At 48.0% G+C, this 16,493-nt stretch overlaps 1 protein-coding gene across 1 annotated transcript; it reads left to right on the forward strand.

Annotated features, from left to right (window-relative positions):
• Nucleotides 1-10,468: 10,468 nt before the first annotated feature.
• LOC147259456 (troponin T, fast skeletal muscle isoforms-like) lies at nt 10,469-15,402 on the forward strand. Its single transcript, XM_086207965.1, has 12 exons — nt 10,469-10,583; nt 10,962-11,102; nt 12,589-12,606; nt 13,217-13,235; nt 13,344-13,389; nt 13,469-13,585; nt 13,890-13,967; nt 14,213-14,326; nt 14,530-14,642; nt 14,726-14,816; nt 15,009-15,049; nt 15,209-15,402. The coding sequence occupies exons 1-12, from the start codon at nt 10,469-10,471 to the stop codon at nt 15,243-15,245; spliced, it is 930 nt and encodes a 309-aa protein (XP_086064091.1). The 3' UTR covers nt 15,246-15,402.
• Nucleotides 15,403-16,493: the final 1,091 nt, after the last annotated feature.

The raw sequence follows: 16,493 nt of genomic DNA on the forward strand, positions 1-16,493 counted from the left end.
TTTTAGAGTGAAGGCACAGAGGCGGCGGGCCAATCACCGGCTCCCTTTTTTTTAGGACCCCTTTCTTTTTACAGGCTGCACGGCGTTGTGGAGAGCAGTAAATCAGCGTGTTGTGATGCAGATCAGATGGAGCGTCTGAAGCTTCAGCAGCTTCCAGGACGCCAGAATCAAACGACTTGTAACACAAGAGGAACATAAACATATAAAGTTACATGAAGGACGTGTATACTTCAGTACTTCTGCTGCTACAGCAGACTACCTCCAGAAGATACAGTAAATGTTTAAGGATCAGGAACTTGAACCAGTTCCATCCCTCCATCCATCCCTCCATCCATCCATCCATCCCTCCATGTTCTCCCTCTTCTCCTGTTGAGGGTGGTGGGGGTGGAGCCTATCCCAGCAGCCTTCCCCCTGGACAGGTCACCAGTCCATGGCAGGGCCAACACATAGAGACAGACAACCATTGGCTCTCCCAGCCACGCCTACGGTCAATTTAGAGTCTGGATTAACCTGGTCCCTCTTGATGTCTTTGGACTGTGGAGGAAGCCGGAGTACCAGAGAGAACCCAGCAGGAACAGGGAGAACATGGAGACTCACCCAGAATGACCCCGTGCTGCAGCCGGGGCTCCACCCACAACCTTCTTGCTGGGGGACACAGTGAGGACCACTGCTCCACCCACAACCTTCTTGCTGAGGGACACAGTGAGGACCACTGCTCCACCCACAACCTTCTTGCTGAGGGACACAGTGAGGACCACTGCTCCACCAGGCCACCCTGAATCAAACCCATGCGCAAAAATTGTCATCATTTTAAATTTTAGGTGACGTTTTCCAATATGTGGAGAGTTGACCTTCTAGTTACAACCTGTTAGCTCACAACTACCAGGTCACTTGACATCAGCGCAAAGAAAAAGTTTAACAGAACAAACAGCTGATTATTTAACCATTTTGGCAAATAAAAGTACTTCTGAGTGTACAGATTCTTTATCTTAGTATTGCATGTTTACTTGTTTTTTCCATTTTTAACTGTCTCTTATTTTTGCTTATTCTGAAAAAAATCTGTCTTTGGACGGAGTTCACTTTAACCAGGCGAACATTAATTAGATGATTAACGCAGTCTTAACTGACCAGATGTGTTCACGTACGATGCCAAACTAGTGAACGTACATTCAAACAGGAACCGTGTGAAGCTGACGTTCATAAGAACAACAGCCGCAGTGGCACCTCCGATCACCCGTCTGTCACCAGGACTCATTCAGTCACGTGAACTTGTGCTTCTTCTTCAGATTAATTGTTCTGGTTTTTGTTCATCTTTGGCTCCTTAAACCGAACTCCCAGTCGTGGCGTTTGCCCTGAGGAAAGGTCACAGGGTCATCTGAGTCAAAGGGGTTTCGGGAGGTCTCACAAGACCACACATGCCGATCTGTTTTGGAATTTGGATGCTTCACGCACACATGGACGTGATGCCCAGATGGTGGCGCTAGCAGGAAGGTTTAAGAGTTATGGTCTATTTTAGTGAACAACATTTTTACACCTAACAATCCTTTTTTTTTAACCTATAATTGACTAGAACCTCTCAGTGACTATGAGGAGCCTCTGGGGTCTACAGCCTCATCTCCTGGCAATGTCGCCAGAATAAAAGCCACAGCCAGGATTCAGGCCGAGGCCGATCGGCGACCCGAGATGAGTGACATCGTTTACATGGACGTCAATAATCAGACGAGTGACCTGATTCGAAATAAGACGATAATTCCATGAAGGTATTTACATGAGTGTCCTGCAGAATATTCCATCATCCTCCTGTTTACATGCCTCAGAGCAGCTGAAGACGCCGCCATCACGACGCGCTCCATCAGTGAGCCCCTCCCTCTCATACCGAGTGTTGCTGATCATTTTTAATATAAACCCTGATCTCTGAGGAGAGTTAGCCACACTCACTGGAGCCATCACTCCATGTTGGATGAAGGTGTGTAAATGTCTGAACACGCCTTCACGTCAGGAGATCGGACCACTGCTGCTCTGACTTCGACCTGAACGAGTCGACGGGTTCTCTCTTTTCTCCCTGCACCGGGACTGCTAGGCTGCACAGAACCACCTTCAACTCCAGCATGTTGACACCTTCCAGTCTCAAAACCTTCAGTCATACTTCAGAATCAGTTTACTGAGATTAATGATTAAGTTATTATACATTTTATTTGTTTGGTGCAAAGGACACTTGACAATAAAAGATAAAGTACAAATAATGCAACACTGAAAATAAATAAAATACAAGACAGAAAAATGAACCAGACAGGTGAGTCTAAACAGACGGGTTTTGAGCTGGGATTGAATTGTCCAATGGAGTCTAGCAGATGAAATGGGGGGGCGGGGGGGGAGGGGCAGAGAGTTGCAGAGCAGCTGAAGGCTCTGGCACCCGTGGTGCTCAGATTAGGTGAGATTAGCAGAAAATTCCTCCAACAAAGTTCACGAGAATCAGGTGAGTGGTTGCTGACCCGTGAGGCAGTGTTGGACTCATCTGGACCAGCGCTGCAGGGATGATGTATTTTTTTGTAGTCCAGCAGGAAGTGGTCATCTCCTGGTTCCTCCACCAACAGGAAGTGGTCATCTCCTGGTTCCTCCCAGCAGCCAATAGGATCGCTCCATGTGATTGTGGTGATTGAACCAGTAAATCAGCTCTGGTGAACAAAAGTTGATGGTCTTCCAGGTTCAGTTCATCAAGATCATCTTCACTAATGAAGCCTCTGATGATGCTGGAAGCCTTGATGCTACGTTAGCAGTGCTAAGCTAACGTTAGCCTATGAAGGAGCCACACCAGGGTCACATGACTTCAAGGTCACCACCACTAAGCTTCAGGCTTCTTATGTTTCCTCTGATGACCTTTAATGACCTCCATGACCTCTGTAGGCTCCTCTAGACTCTTGTTAGCAACCCAGGTTTTTAAGACTCCACCACTCCAACATCCACCAGTCTGGTGTTACTGGTGGATCTGATGTAGAACTGAACCTCCACCATCCACCAGTCTGGTGTTACTGGTGGATCTGATGTAGAACTGAACCTCCACCATCCACCGGTCTGGTGTTTACTGGTGGATCTGATGTAGAACTGAACTTCCACCATCCACCAGTCTGGTGTTACTGGTGGACCTGATGTAGAACTGAACCTCCACCATCCACCAGTCTGGTGTTACTGGTGGATCTGATGTAGAACTGAACCTCCAACATCCACCGGTCTGGTGTTTACTGGTGGATCTGATGTAGAACTGAACCTCCACCATCCACCGGTCTGGTGTTTACTGGTGGATCTGATGTAGAACTGAACCTCCACCATCCACCAGTCTGGTGTTACTGGTGGACCTGATGTAGAACTGAACCTCCAACATCCACCAGTCTGGTGTTTACTGGTGGATCTGATGTAGACCTGAACCTCCACCATCCACCAGTCTGGTGTTTACTGGTGGATCTGATGTAGAACTGAACCTCCACCATCCACCGGTCTGGTGTTTACTGGTGGATCTGATGTAGAACTGAACCTCCAACATCCACCGGTCTGGTGTTTACTGGTGGATCTGATGTAGAACTGAACCTCCAACATCCACCAGTCTGGTGTTTACTGGTGGATCTGATGTAGAACTGAACCTCCAACATCCACCAGTCTGGTGTTTACTGGTGGTTCTGATGTAGACCTGAACCTCCAACATCCACCAGTCTGGTGTTTACTGGTGGTTCTGATGTAGACCTGAACCTCCACCATCCAACGGTCTGGTGTTTACTGGTGGATCTGATGTAGACCTGAACCTCCACCATCCACCAGTCTGGTGTTTACTGGTGGATCTGATGTAGACCTGAACCTCCAACATCCACCGGTCTGGTGTTTACTGGTGGATCTGATGTAGACCTGAACCTATACTGATAACTCCAACCACACACCTGATTTCAGGTCATTAATTCTCATTAACATCCTCATTTCCTGGAGTCAGGGCTCGTTCCTGTGCCACTCTTTTCAAGATCTTTGGATCCTGGGTCTGCCAGTGGAGCTGAACTCTGCCCAGAGTGAAACTGTAGCTGTCAGGTTACAGTTGGTGGCAGCTTCATCACACCAGGTTCTCTCATGTCTCTTTCCACATAAATACTGTACTTGTATGTAGATGTGTAGCGATAACTAAATCAGTCCAAGGGGCAAAGGGAATGCAGAGAATCTGACCCTATGACATCACAGCCCAGTGGCACAGAAATGTTGTCATGGAAAAAAAAGCCAATTCGTCAAACGTGGTAAATGTTTTCCTCCACGGAAGTCTTTCTCTAAAGATGTTATTGACCTAAAATAAGAACCTGATAAGATCCACCATTCCTGACATCACCAAGTTTGTAATAAAGCAGTGTTTAATGTGGCTTTACTCCGCGCGTCACCTCAGGGAAACGCAGGCCAGAGCTGCTGGTGCGTTAAAGCACCCCCCGCCTGACACATGAGCGCTCGCTCCTCCTTTTAAGGCTCTGGCGGTTGGTATTTGGAGTGCCTTCAGGATGCAAGTTCAAAAGAGGAAAGGGTAATTATAGCCTCGTAATAAAAACCAAGCGGGTCCACAATGGCCCCCTTAAGTCCATGAATCCACCCCAAAAAGTCACAGCTCTGGTGATGTCATGAGGCCCCACACACAGTTTAGATGGGAAAAGGAAAAACTTACCAGGCCACAAAACCTTGGTGGTGACGGTCAGCGCGCTCCGGGCACGGTCCCCTGGCAGAACACCGGAGAACACGGGTTAACATCCAAGCCGGCACAAACTTTATTCACCACAATGACTCAACAAAGCAGAAATGTATCACAGCCAGAGAGAATCTAGAACCCTGGCTGAGCTCAGCTGGTCGCTCAACCCTGAAGCCTCCACGCCAAGTCTGCGGCTGCCGAGGCGGGGGGTTGTGGACCTGCCAGCAGCTGCCAGCCTGACGCTGCTCCAGGCGTCCCTGCACTCTGTCTGCAGAAAAAAAAGGTGTAATTGTGGTGTGTTTACCTGTGCGACTGCTGCTTGGGGGTGGCCGGCCGGCTGCTGCCTGCTTGTCCCAGCCTGGAGTGTCAGAGCGGCAGGTTCATGTTGAGCCCAACTCGACCCCCCTTCCTACAAATGGAAGGATCGGACGCCATGGCAGTCCAAAAATAAATCTGTGTGGGCTGCTCAGAGTGACAGCAGCGCGGCCGTGACACCGGAGCGAGGCAAAGCAGACGCAGCGCCGGACCGGCCACAGGACCTGAGCTATCACCACCTCAGGGCTCTAAAAGTGGGGTCTGAGGGCCACCCAGGGGTCCAGCAGGGGCGTGTCTGGGTCCAGCAGGTGGAGAACTCAGATTCCAGCATCCTGTGACTTTAATTGATCCGCATTACAGGTTGTTGATGGGATTCTGGTGAGGTTCTAGTACCAGTTAAAACTGTTGGGACACTCTGAGGGTCCTGCATCAAGGGAAGGTCTAAAGGTCAAGGTGGTGACCCTTAAGTGGCTCCACATGGCTCATGAGGGTCATGAAATGGCCTCTAGAGCCTGGGTCAAACCTGGTGGAGGGGCAGAGCCTGGGCCAAGGAAAGAGCCATTACTCGTTAGCGCCACCTGGTGACTACAGGAAATGACATCTTTTGTTGTCCTCATCCTAGTGGGATGACCAGACCATCTCCCATGTGGTCAGAGCCTCCTTCAGAACTTGGTGACGGGTCACTGTGAAGACAGGGCCAGGTTAGCGGCGTGAGGAGGCGGCCATGTTTGATGTTTCTTTGATGAGAGTCCTGGCCTGAAGATTTCAGTCATAGCGCCACCTGGTGGTTAAAGGAAGTAAGTCTGATGGAACAAACATCGCATGACACCGTGTTGTCTTCATCTGGTGTACAGCTACATCACTTACAGGAAGTGTGTGTTCTCTAACGCCGCCTACTGGGCACAGGAAGTGATGTTAGCACCACAGTGCACGGTTTGAACCAAGCCTGTCAGTACAGTGTTCTCAGGAGGATTTTAGGGTTCTAGATGGGGTTTCATGGTGTCTTGATTCTTTGAGACCTTGATGAGGGTTTTCGGGGCCAGTCTACAGCCTCCAGCAGGACTCAGTGGTTTTCTCTTCATGAAAAATTCTAGCAGAATAAAAACCACACATGTTCATCGGTCCGATGACTCCTGGATCAGCTCAGCAAGACCAGTTCAGACACGTCAGTTCAACTGCAAGTCAAGAACAAAACCCAAGAGGAGGTCGTGGTCCTGGAGACGAGAACCAGTCTGCTCTGATTCTGGCACTCTGGCGCCCTCTAGAGGGCATGACAGGCTCCTTCAGGAGAAAATCAGTGTCAGCCGAACGATTCCAGCTTGTTAACAGCGACAGTCGGAGGCAAACAACAGCAGCAGATCAGACCGGTGCTGACCTGGACTTTTCTAATCTGGCACTGTCAGGATCCAGAACACACGAAGAAAATAAAAGGATTCACTGTTAAAAAAGAACAAGAACCAAGCAGAGACGTTCACATGAAACCAGGAGGAGAAGAAACACCACCGCACGTTTGGTTTATTCTGTTTGAAGCTTGACGACACCACAAGGCTCCAGTCCATGTCACCTTTTGAACTCTCATTCCCTGATCACATATTTTATGTGTATTTGGTTTTGTGTGCATATTTGATAAAATTCTTGTTAAACATATTTAATTAAATTGTATTCAAAGGTTTTGAGTGTAAGCTGATATGAATGCGTCGTTTACCCGCTGAGATGGAGAAAGTCCAACACAAACAACAAAAGTACAAAAACAAGCATGAAAAGTTTCACACCTTCAGCCACCGCGTCTCTCGTTCCAGAGAGAAACGATTCGCCGAGACCAAACTTGACTTTTCATCTGCACTGAAGTGCAAAAGTTGGGATTTCTGTCTGGGTGTTTGGGACAGAGGGAGGAAATAAACGCTCTGCTGCTTCTCTACGTGCTGTCTCCGTTTCTGGAGGTGCACCAGTGTTGGAGCGCTGGTCTCCAGCTGCACGGACTCATTCAGGTCTGTGCCGGTGCTGGAGACCTTATGGTTCTCTGTCGGAGGCTCAGGAACACCAGCTGCCTGCCTTCTTACGTCCAACTCTCCTCTCGCTCCCACATGAAATGTGCTTGCCTAATGCAGCGGCCCCAGAATAGCAACCGGGGGGGCGTCTTGGCTGCCCCCCTCTCCAAACTTGAGCCTCCCTCCTTAGCACTCGACCCTTCCATCTCCTTATTGAGTGCCAGCAGAGCGAGGGGGGGCCCCCAAGACGTGAACCCTGCCCCGCCACTGCACCGGCCTCGCCTCCAGACCGGCTCCTCCACCAATAGGGAGGCCGAGCGGATCGAGTGTCACTATAACAGAAGGACATAATCAGCGCGGTAAGTTGGCAGAACCTTAGAGCCAGTCTCGGCCAGCAGGGAGCTCGCTTCTTTCAGCTTCTGTGAGGTAAGAGTGTGAGGGAGAGAGTGAGTGTGAGTGGGGGGGAAGCTCCAGCGCAACGTCCCCTTACGATCATCCAGCTGAGTCTAAATGTGTTGAAATCACGGGCGGCAGGTGCTGCCGGGGTCAGGGGTCAGCGCTCCGGCTTTTGATGTTTGAGTGGATCAATCAGACGTGCAAAACTCACAAAAAGATTGCAAAGGTCTTTGCAGAGCTCCGGCTGCTGTCCTAGAAGACGGTGTTGTGTTTGTGGCGGCTGGTCCGGCTCCAGTGGCCCGCGGCGGTCCATACCTCAGGGATTTACAGGTGCTTAAAGCCTTTAGGCAGCTTCCCGCTTCAGGAGACAGAAGATGATACTAATGAGTTGTGTAGCAACATGAGAGCAGCTTCCCGCGGTCGCTTAGAAACCGGGAACATTAACATTCCCAGGCTTTATTTTGTTGATAGGCTGGAGTTTGGTCTTTGATGGGAGAGGCAGTCGAAGGGCGCGGCATCTCGAGCAGGCAAACCTTGAGGATAAACACTCTGACCCTTGAACGGGAGCCAAGGCCTTCCAGACCGGAGCAGAGACACCGAACTAAACGTGCAGTTACCTCATGAAACCTCTGACAACAAATTTGGGATTTACAAGATTTAAAGGAGGAGGGAGCCGAGCGGTCGACCTTTGACCTCCGCTCTCTCGGGGTTTATTTTAATTCTTGAGCAAAGTGGCTTCTGTCAGCAAGGAAGCTGCAGGACGATGATTGAAGCAACCATGTGAGAGCGAGACGGCCACATAAGGGAATGAAGGTGGAATTATGGGTCAGGGTCCAGGAGAAGGAACCCAATCTTCAACATCGGGTTCACTGAAACCGGATCCAGGACCTGCGCAGCTGTCGGTTGCAAATAGCTTGAGATGTGGGACCCCTGGTGGTCCAAGAGCCTAATAGGCAACTAATCTGCTAAAATGACACTCACATTCAGGTCGTGTGTGTTTACCGTCGCAGTTTTGATCCGAAGCTTCTCAAAGCGTTTCAGATGGAATGTTGGGATCATCACAGTTTGCTGCTCAGCACTTTTGGAACTTTTCAAAAACCACAACTGTAACAACGAATTATCTTTGTTCAGATGATTCACATTTATCAAAACATCCCATTTTGAAACACGACAAAAAATGTCAATTAGTCGCCAAACATTTCTTCTGTTCATGGAAACACCTTAGAAAACGGCTGCAGTCACAATCTTCTGTTAATGAAAGACAAACACGCGGCTAAACTTTATCATCCCGGGTTCTTAGCGAGTAGAAACCAACATGGAAGATTCCGTAGACACAAAAGAAGCTCAGCTCTCATTGGTTTTGGCGTTCAGGGAATTATTCTCATAGTTGTGACTCCAAACCTGGAAGCACAGGTTTGTATCAACAGACAGGGCGAGAGAGACGTCGGCTCACGTTCTGAGTGATTTCCTTCAAAACGAATGAAAAGATGAAGACACATGGAGGTTTGTTTCCTGAGGGAGGAGGGAAAGATGATAAAACCTTTTCGGTGACCCCGGCGCGGCGCTCGGCCCTCGCAGTAAACAGACGGCTGGCACGGATTCTAAGTTTGGCTCCTTCTCACTTATCATCAGTGAAGCAGATTCAGGACCAAAAGCTCCAGTTTCACTTCTAATTATAAACAGAAGAAGTTTGCAAAAAAAAAACCTCGACATTTGAAACTGAAGATCCAGTAAAACATTTCAAAGCACAAGGAAGTAAAGATTCCACCTTCGAGAGGTTCATCAAATTCAGCTTTTTTAATTATCGACTTTTCTATTCAGGTGGAGGAGGGAAAAATGTGTGTGTGTGTGTGTGTGGGGGGGCTGGTCAGGGTGGGGCGGTTGATATTTAAGACATCTGCAACTTAATCCCGAGCTATAAATACGTCCGACTGCTCAGTTGCTCCTCGCAGACCAACTTCAACGTCTCCTCTCTTCTCCTGCTTTCAGGTTACAAAGTCCACTGACACCATGTCCGACACAGAGGAAGTGTAAGTCCCTTTCAGTTCACTCATTCAAAACATTTGGATTAGTAATCTGGTTGAATAATCTGGAGCCTGAGTCTTCCTGTCAGATGTCGGGGGCTCCAGTCCCACAAGTTGATTTGCGCGAGAGTAAAATTAAAATCCTCAAAAGAAAGAATGACTTTTTAAAAATACAATATTTGCATTTTTCCAGATTATGAGTTTTACTTTGGAAACCTGATTTTCTGATTTCTGAAAACAGCAAACGTTCAGACTTAGGAGTCTCAAACCAGCAGGCGTTTGACTTGGAAACTTGAAAAAGATGGAAACAACGAGCAATGCAGTCGATTATTAGTTAGGCTTCAAGTTGAAAATGCATTTCATCAAGAAGACAAAGCAGCACAGCTCCACGCCATCGGGCCGCCAACAGGAAGCTAACCTGCAACTCTTCTGATCATTAATTGATCCCTTCAGTCAATAATTCATCAATAAATCATGAAATCAATCAGGAGATTAATCAATCATCGGTTATTAGCAGCCCCAGACCCCCCCCCCCCCAGCAGATTTAGAGATGAGCATGAACTCTGTTTTGTTGCTAAACTGAATTCTAATCCAGAGTGCGTTTCTCTTCTGTCCTGCAGTGACCAGGTGGAGGGTAAGTAGTGCACCATCATTCATAAGTGTCAATAATCTGGTGTAATCCCAGGTCCAGGTGCAGCCGGAGCTCCAAGCCAAATTGCCCTTTTCATTCTGACTCTTGGCTCTTAACTGATTTCCTGTCCACTGTAGACTTTCTGGCAGGTTTGCTTGACTCCTCTTGACTCAAGTTGTGCTCAAACCTGCACACTGCAGCATGGTTGCAGACGCTGGCAGCAGGTCAGCGCTGGAGACGCTGCGCAACAATCCCAGTCTTCTTAAAGCACACGACCCTTCACTGACCTGCTGGCAGCGAGTCCTGCAGCTCTGCATGACCACCTGAGCCTGTCCTCCTGTGCTGAACACCGGCGGATGAGGGGAGCGTGCAGGACGTTTAGCTCAGGAGGACTGCGTTGTGTACGCTTAGCATGGATCCCCAGTGTACCCACAGTTTGAACTCTGTCCAAAAATGGGTACAAAGGGGATCTTTTGATCATGTTCTTCTGCTCCTTTTTTTCTCGGCCGGACGTGAAGAGTACGATGGTAAGACCCCGGGTGATAAATCTCACATCAGTGATACTAATTTGTCGGACGCCTCTGATGAACGTGTGCTCTCACCTCCACATTTTGTGGCATGCTGGTTAACACTAACGAGATAAATGTGGGACACAGGAAGTAGACTGTGCCAGGATAGTTTCTGTTTGTTTTTTTACCACAGCGTCATCAAAGGAATTAATCATGTTTCATCCGTCAGTCCTGTAACCGCTTGCTCTTCCACCTGCCTCAGCGCAATCTGGCAGCAGCCCCCCAACATCGCCGTGAACCTCCTCGTGTCTCACCCTTCTCTCTCCCCGAGCTCCTGCTTCCATTAACCTCTCCCCACCCTTCCTTTCCCCTGGTGACTGGCTGCATGCTGTGTAGAAGTAGAAGAGGAGGTAGTAGAGGAAGTAGAGGTAGCCCCTGAGGCGGCCCCTGAGCCAGAGCCAGAGCCAGAGCCAGAGCCAGAACCAGAACCAGTGGTAGAGCCAGAACCAGAGCCTGAGCCTGAGCCTGAGCCTGAAGGTATGTGGCATGGAGGAGGGGAGGGGCCAGGGGTATTCTATCATCCTTTCCCAGGTGACAGGTGCGCTCCACCGGCTACAGCCAGCCAGACAGATCTCTCCAACCGTTAGCAGTACACATTTCCACCGTGTCCTCTGACGCTAGCTTCGCCTTCCTTTCACCTCTGGACGAGGACAGCCAGCTTACGCACCACGCACATCAGCACTTTATACAAAGACCATCTCTTACGGTTTCACAGCTGCTAACACCTGAATCTCAGAGTCCTGGGCATCTTTCTCTTATCTGTCCTCCCTCAAAATAGAAACACTCGCAAAACACAAACAACTTCCTTCACTTGTTGCTGTGATTTCTGAAAGATGACATCAGCATAGTCTACAAGTACTCATGCTAGCACCTTAGCATGCAGCAGGAGGCGTTGCAACAAGCCTGCAGGGCCACCAGCCTGGGTTGGGGGGGGCTGGTCCATCAGGCCCCTCCCTCTCAGGGAAATGTGACATTTACAGATTCTCAATTTCTGAGATTAAAAACAACAGCAAAAAACCCTGCATCTTGGCGATGTAACCAAATATAAGAAAACTGTATTTAAAAGTTAACCAAAAGATTAGCAATTTCTTCAAACACGTTTTAATATTTCTAAGTCCAATGAGCTACTTGTATGCTAAATGTTGACATTTGTAGGGAAGATGCTATTAAGAGAATTACATCAAATCATCTTGAGCTGCTAGCATGAAAACAAATGTTGATTTAATAAAAACTACTGCCAGTACTCGTCATAAAATACTTTCAGACTCAACTTTGGTCTCGCTAGTCAAGTCCATGTTGAAAGTTCTGTTATGACACAGAACCGTTCCACCAGGTTCAGAACCAAACTTGTGTTTTGCTCACACGCTGCTCAGAACGTCCTTTGAATCCATGTTGCATTCACTTGCTTTTTGCTTTAAGATGAATTGAAGGAGGGAGGGGTGGATAACTACTGCTAACTTATGAGGATCATCCATGTCCATGAAGCTCAAAGTATTCCTCATCTTTCAAAGCATTAAACAAACAAACATGTTAAGTCCATGTTGAAAGGTTCCATGATCAGTGACTTGTTGAGCTTTTCAAACCAAAGCTTCACCCTTCGGTGATTGTAAATTCTCAAATAACGACCAATCAGGCGATTCACCGAGTCACGTTGTGGTTTCAAAATGTCGCCGCTTTGTTGCTTTACTTTGTGTATATTTTTCTCTTGAAGAACCCTTAAATCTTGCTTCTGCTTTACTGTGTCAAAATCAGATCCTGCTACTAAGCTAAGGTGAACTGATGTTTTACTTCATCATCATCATCATCATCATCCTTTCTTTATTTGAGAATTTAGAATGTGTGAGTCGCTGGTGCCGCTGTAGATGAACTGTCATAGCACCGTAACGTGATGAGCAGTGGAGATGAAGTGCGACTGCTAACGCCTGTCTATTCTGCTTCTGTTTTCGATGCTTGCTGCATGCAGAGGCCGTTGAAGAGGAAGGTATGTTGACCTAAAAACTTCTGATGAATCATGAAATCTGTCATTCTGGTTTTGGAAGGGCCGCAGTGACGTCTGCTTGTCACAAGCTGAAACACAGGAGTGCCGCCCAATTGGCTCAGGTACCTTCAAACTAAGTTTTGAAGGAACACGCAAACACATTTTTACAGGAAGACTTTTAGAGGAGAAAAAGGGTGAAAGAATATGACCGCTAACAGCGACCCCACCTTTAATCTTGCTATGCCGCCGTCACCTGCATGGCATGTAGCCGCTAGAATCTTGGAAAAAGGAGAAATTGGGAACAAACAGGTCACATATTGTAGGTATAGAGGATGATGGAAGGCTGGATGAGCTCACTAATACACACTGATACTGCAACTGCATCCACATCGGGAAACTTCCCTCTGTGAATGCTGGTCTTTGAAGGGATGCTATCTTAACTACCTTTGTTTCTATTCGCTCTAACACTGACTTCAGATCTGATCAGCGAGACTTGAATGTATTGTGTCGTATAGAGCAGCGAACCATTTAATGCCTGAGAGAATTTCAAGTGTCTCCTTTGTTTCTAACCCCATGAAATGTACTTGTCCCCTCTTCATTCTTTAACTTGCAGAGGAAAAGCCGAAGTTCAAGTAAGTTCCTCCTCGTGTAACTTGACTTCTAATTGTTTTCTTCCATTTCCACCTGAGCCGTTTGCTTTCCAAGTCCAGGAAGTCTAGTAACTCTAAACTGTCTCGTAGGCCCAGCGCCCCCAAGATCCCTGATGGTGAGAAAGTGGACTTTGATGTGAGTGAACCAGGAGCGCCAACGATTCCCGTCGTGGCTGCGAGTTCCTGAGAGTTGTTTGTGTTCTTCTGTTCCACAGGACATCCAGAAAAAACGTCAGAACAAGGATCTGATCGAGCTGCAGGCCCTGATCGATGCTCACTTTGAGTGCAGGAAGAAGGAGGAGGAGGAGCTGATCGCACTCAAGGAGAGGATTGTGAGTAGTGGGTCACTGAGCTCTGGACTCTTGCCGCTCCAGCGACATCATTACAGCGCCTCTAGATTAGCAGACACAGGAAGAAAATAACTGGCAGCTCAAATCCAGAGACGATAAACTGGATTTAGCAACATTCCTGAAGAGAACGAGCGTCTCTAACAACCCACAACAGGAAACTGACTCTATGCTAAAGCTCTGGTCGGGCCGAGGCACTGAGAGCAGGACTATGATGTAGTTGTACGTGGTAGTGTGACGCGGTGAGAAGAGTCGAGTGTGTGAAGGTGTGTTTTGTGTCATCCTGCAGGAGAAGCGTCGTGCTGAGAGAGCCGAGCAGCAGAGGGTCCGTGCTGAGAAGGAGAAGGAGCGCCAGGCCAGACGCGAGGTTCCGCTCTTTCCTCTCTACTTTACTGCATCGGGACGAAGGAGTGGAGACCAATGTAGTATCTAGGTGTTTTGTGGTATTTCCATCAGATGTAGTTCCAGTTCTAGTCCAGGAGTCAGTGAGGGGTTCAGTGGTATTTATGCTGCGATGCTGTCGTCACTGTCGGTGCATGCGAGGCGTGTCTGCTGCGTGTGGGGGTCCTGTGTGAGCCGGTGGTCTGACTCTGCCGTGTCGGTGTGAACCAGGAGGAGAGGCGGATCAAGGAGGAGACTGATGCCAAGAAGAAGGCAGAGGAGGAGGCCAAGAAGAAGTCAGCTTTGTCCAGCATGGGCTCCAACTACAGCAGCCACTTGCAGAGAGTGAGTACACGAAGAATGATGTCATCACCTTTACATCATTCTGGTCAAGCAGGGCGAAATCAGAGTGGCGCGTTTATGCAGGTTTACCGCATCACCGACTGTCACGCTGACGCCAACCAATCAGATCAGCAAACTAATGAGACAACGTGGTTTCTTTTTGTCCAGTAAGATAGAATTGATGCTAACGCTCCATCTGTCATTAGGCTGACCAAAAGAGGGGAGGAAAGAAGGAGACTGAGAGAGAGAAGAAGAAGAAGATTCTGGCAGCCAGACGCAAAGCGCTCAACATCGACCACCTGAACGAGGACAAGCTGAGGTATGACTCACACCCGTCACATCTGCTCCTCCTCCTGATCTCCAACCAGACGTAGAAACAGCTGCTGGTCTTGTGTGGTGCAGGGATAAGATCAACGAGCTCCACGAGTGGATGGTTCAGCTGGAGTCGGAGAAGTTCGACCACATGGAGAGACTGAAGAAGCAGAAGTATGAGGTGAGACCCTCATCACGTGTTCACCGCTTCCTCAACACGCTTCACTACATGAAGGAGAGACGTGTAGTATTATTAACAACCACAGAGTACTTGGTTTTATCCTGCTGTAGGGGATCATGAACAGTAGAAAAGTAGTAAATCTTGAATGTTTCTCCGTGTGTCTGACCCTTGAACCTGGTTGACTCTGTCCAGGTTACAACCCTGCGTAAGAGAGTGGAGGAGCTCAGTAAATTGTAAGTAGATCATCAAGAGTCAGTCATGTGACTCTGTGTGAAGATCAGCTGAACAGTTCAACTCCAGCGGGTTGAGTGAGTTGCCTGAGATGAAGTGTGGAACAAACGAAAAGTTGTGACGTGTTTCCTGTTCTTGTTTTCCGATGTTCTGTATTACAGCAGCAAGAAGGGAGCCGCCGCCCGCCGCAGAAAGTAGAGCGTCTCGCCACGCTGCTGCTCAGATACCAAACTACGATGGTCTCGGAAACACGCCTGATGAAGACACCCACACTGAAGCGGAGGTCGTAGCTCTGAAGAATCCAGCAAAGCAACCAGGAGCCTGTAGCTGCTGTTCTATAGGAATAAAATCTACTAAAGTCATTCGCCATCTCGCTTCCTCGCCCTTGACTGTTTGGTTCTCAGTATTTTTGTAAATAAAGTGTGACTCTTCAATCTATGACTGTAGAGCGCTTGTTATTCAGAAACCAATAAAGTTCCGTGTTTTTAGACGTGTAATTTAAAGTCATTTGTTCAACACTGTTCTCTAACTACAGAGTTGAATTGAAGAACTTGAAGATCTCCCAGGATTCCTTGCTGAGGGGATTTGAGGAGAAAACCAAATCATTCCTCTTCATGCCAGAGCTGTTGTGCTAACGTGCTATTTGATGTTAGCCTGCTAGGGGCGTTAGCCGATATTAGCCTCCAGCCAATTCATCATAAATAGGAGGAAGTCCAAGTGATTCTAAACTAATAATTGCATTGCTAAAACTACAGAAGGGAGCGTCAGATCGGTTTGGTCGAACTACAACAACTGTTACTTAACCAGCTTTTCTTAACTAGAAGGAATAAAGAGATCCATCATTTTCTGAATGTAGCAAACCAACCCTCCTGACTCACTGGTGAACCACTGGTTGGGTTTCTGTTTCACTGACATGCTAAATTGAACTGAACTTTACAAACGTTGTACAGAAAAAGGTAAAGAAGCACATTTCTATCAAAGAATTACAGAGAACTGACGAATGTTTATAGGCTATAGAATGACTGCATCCATCACAAGATGGCGGTGTGTGCTGGTGGAGCATGGCAGGAACCGCGACAGCAGAAGCAGCTGCTACAACGCTTGACTCTCCCCACTTGCTCTGGTCTCTGAGGGGATGTTTGTGTTGACACTGATAAGTTTATGACTGTAAAGTTTATTTGTAGCTCTCAACATATTTAGGGTATTTGTTTCTCACTTTGTGTCCCTCTCTAATGACGTTATTCCCTTCTTCGCCAAACATCGTCAGTATCCAGATGACTAGTCCTGCAAATGTTTTGATGACGTCGTCTTAAGACTTCCAACTACTTGTCGGACTGCCAACAGTTCCTCTGAGGTCAGAATCCTTTGATCAATCTCGATCCGTCAGAGAGTCAAGAAGGCTGACCGAGGCTGGATCGATCAGGGCCTAAAGGGAGCGGCTGAGTT

This window comes from Aulostomus chinensis, chromosome 7, assembly GCF_037954235.1.
Source record: "Aulostomus chinensis isolate RoL2024-O1b breed Wild chromosome 7, RoL_Achi_v1.0, whole genome shotgun sequence".
NCBI lineage: Eukaryota > Metazoa > Chordata > Actinopteri > Syngnathiformes > Aulostomidae > Aulostomus > Aulostomus chinensis.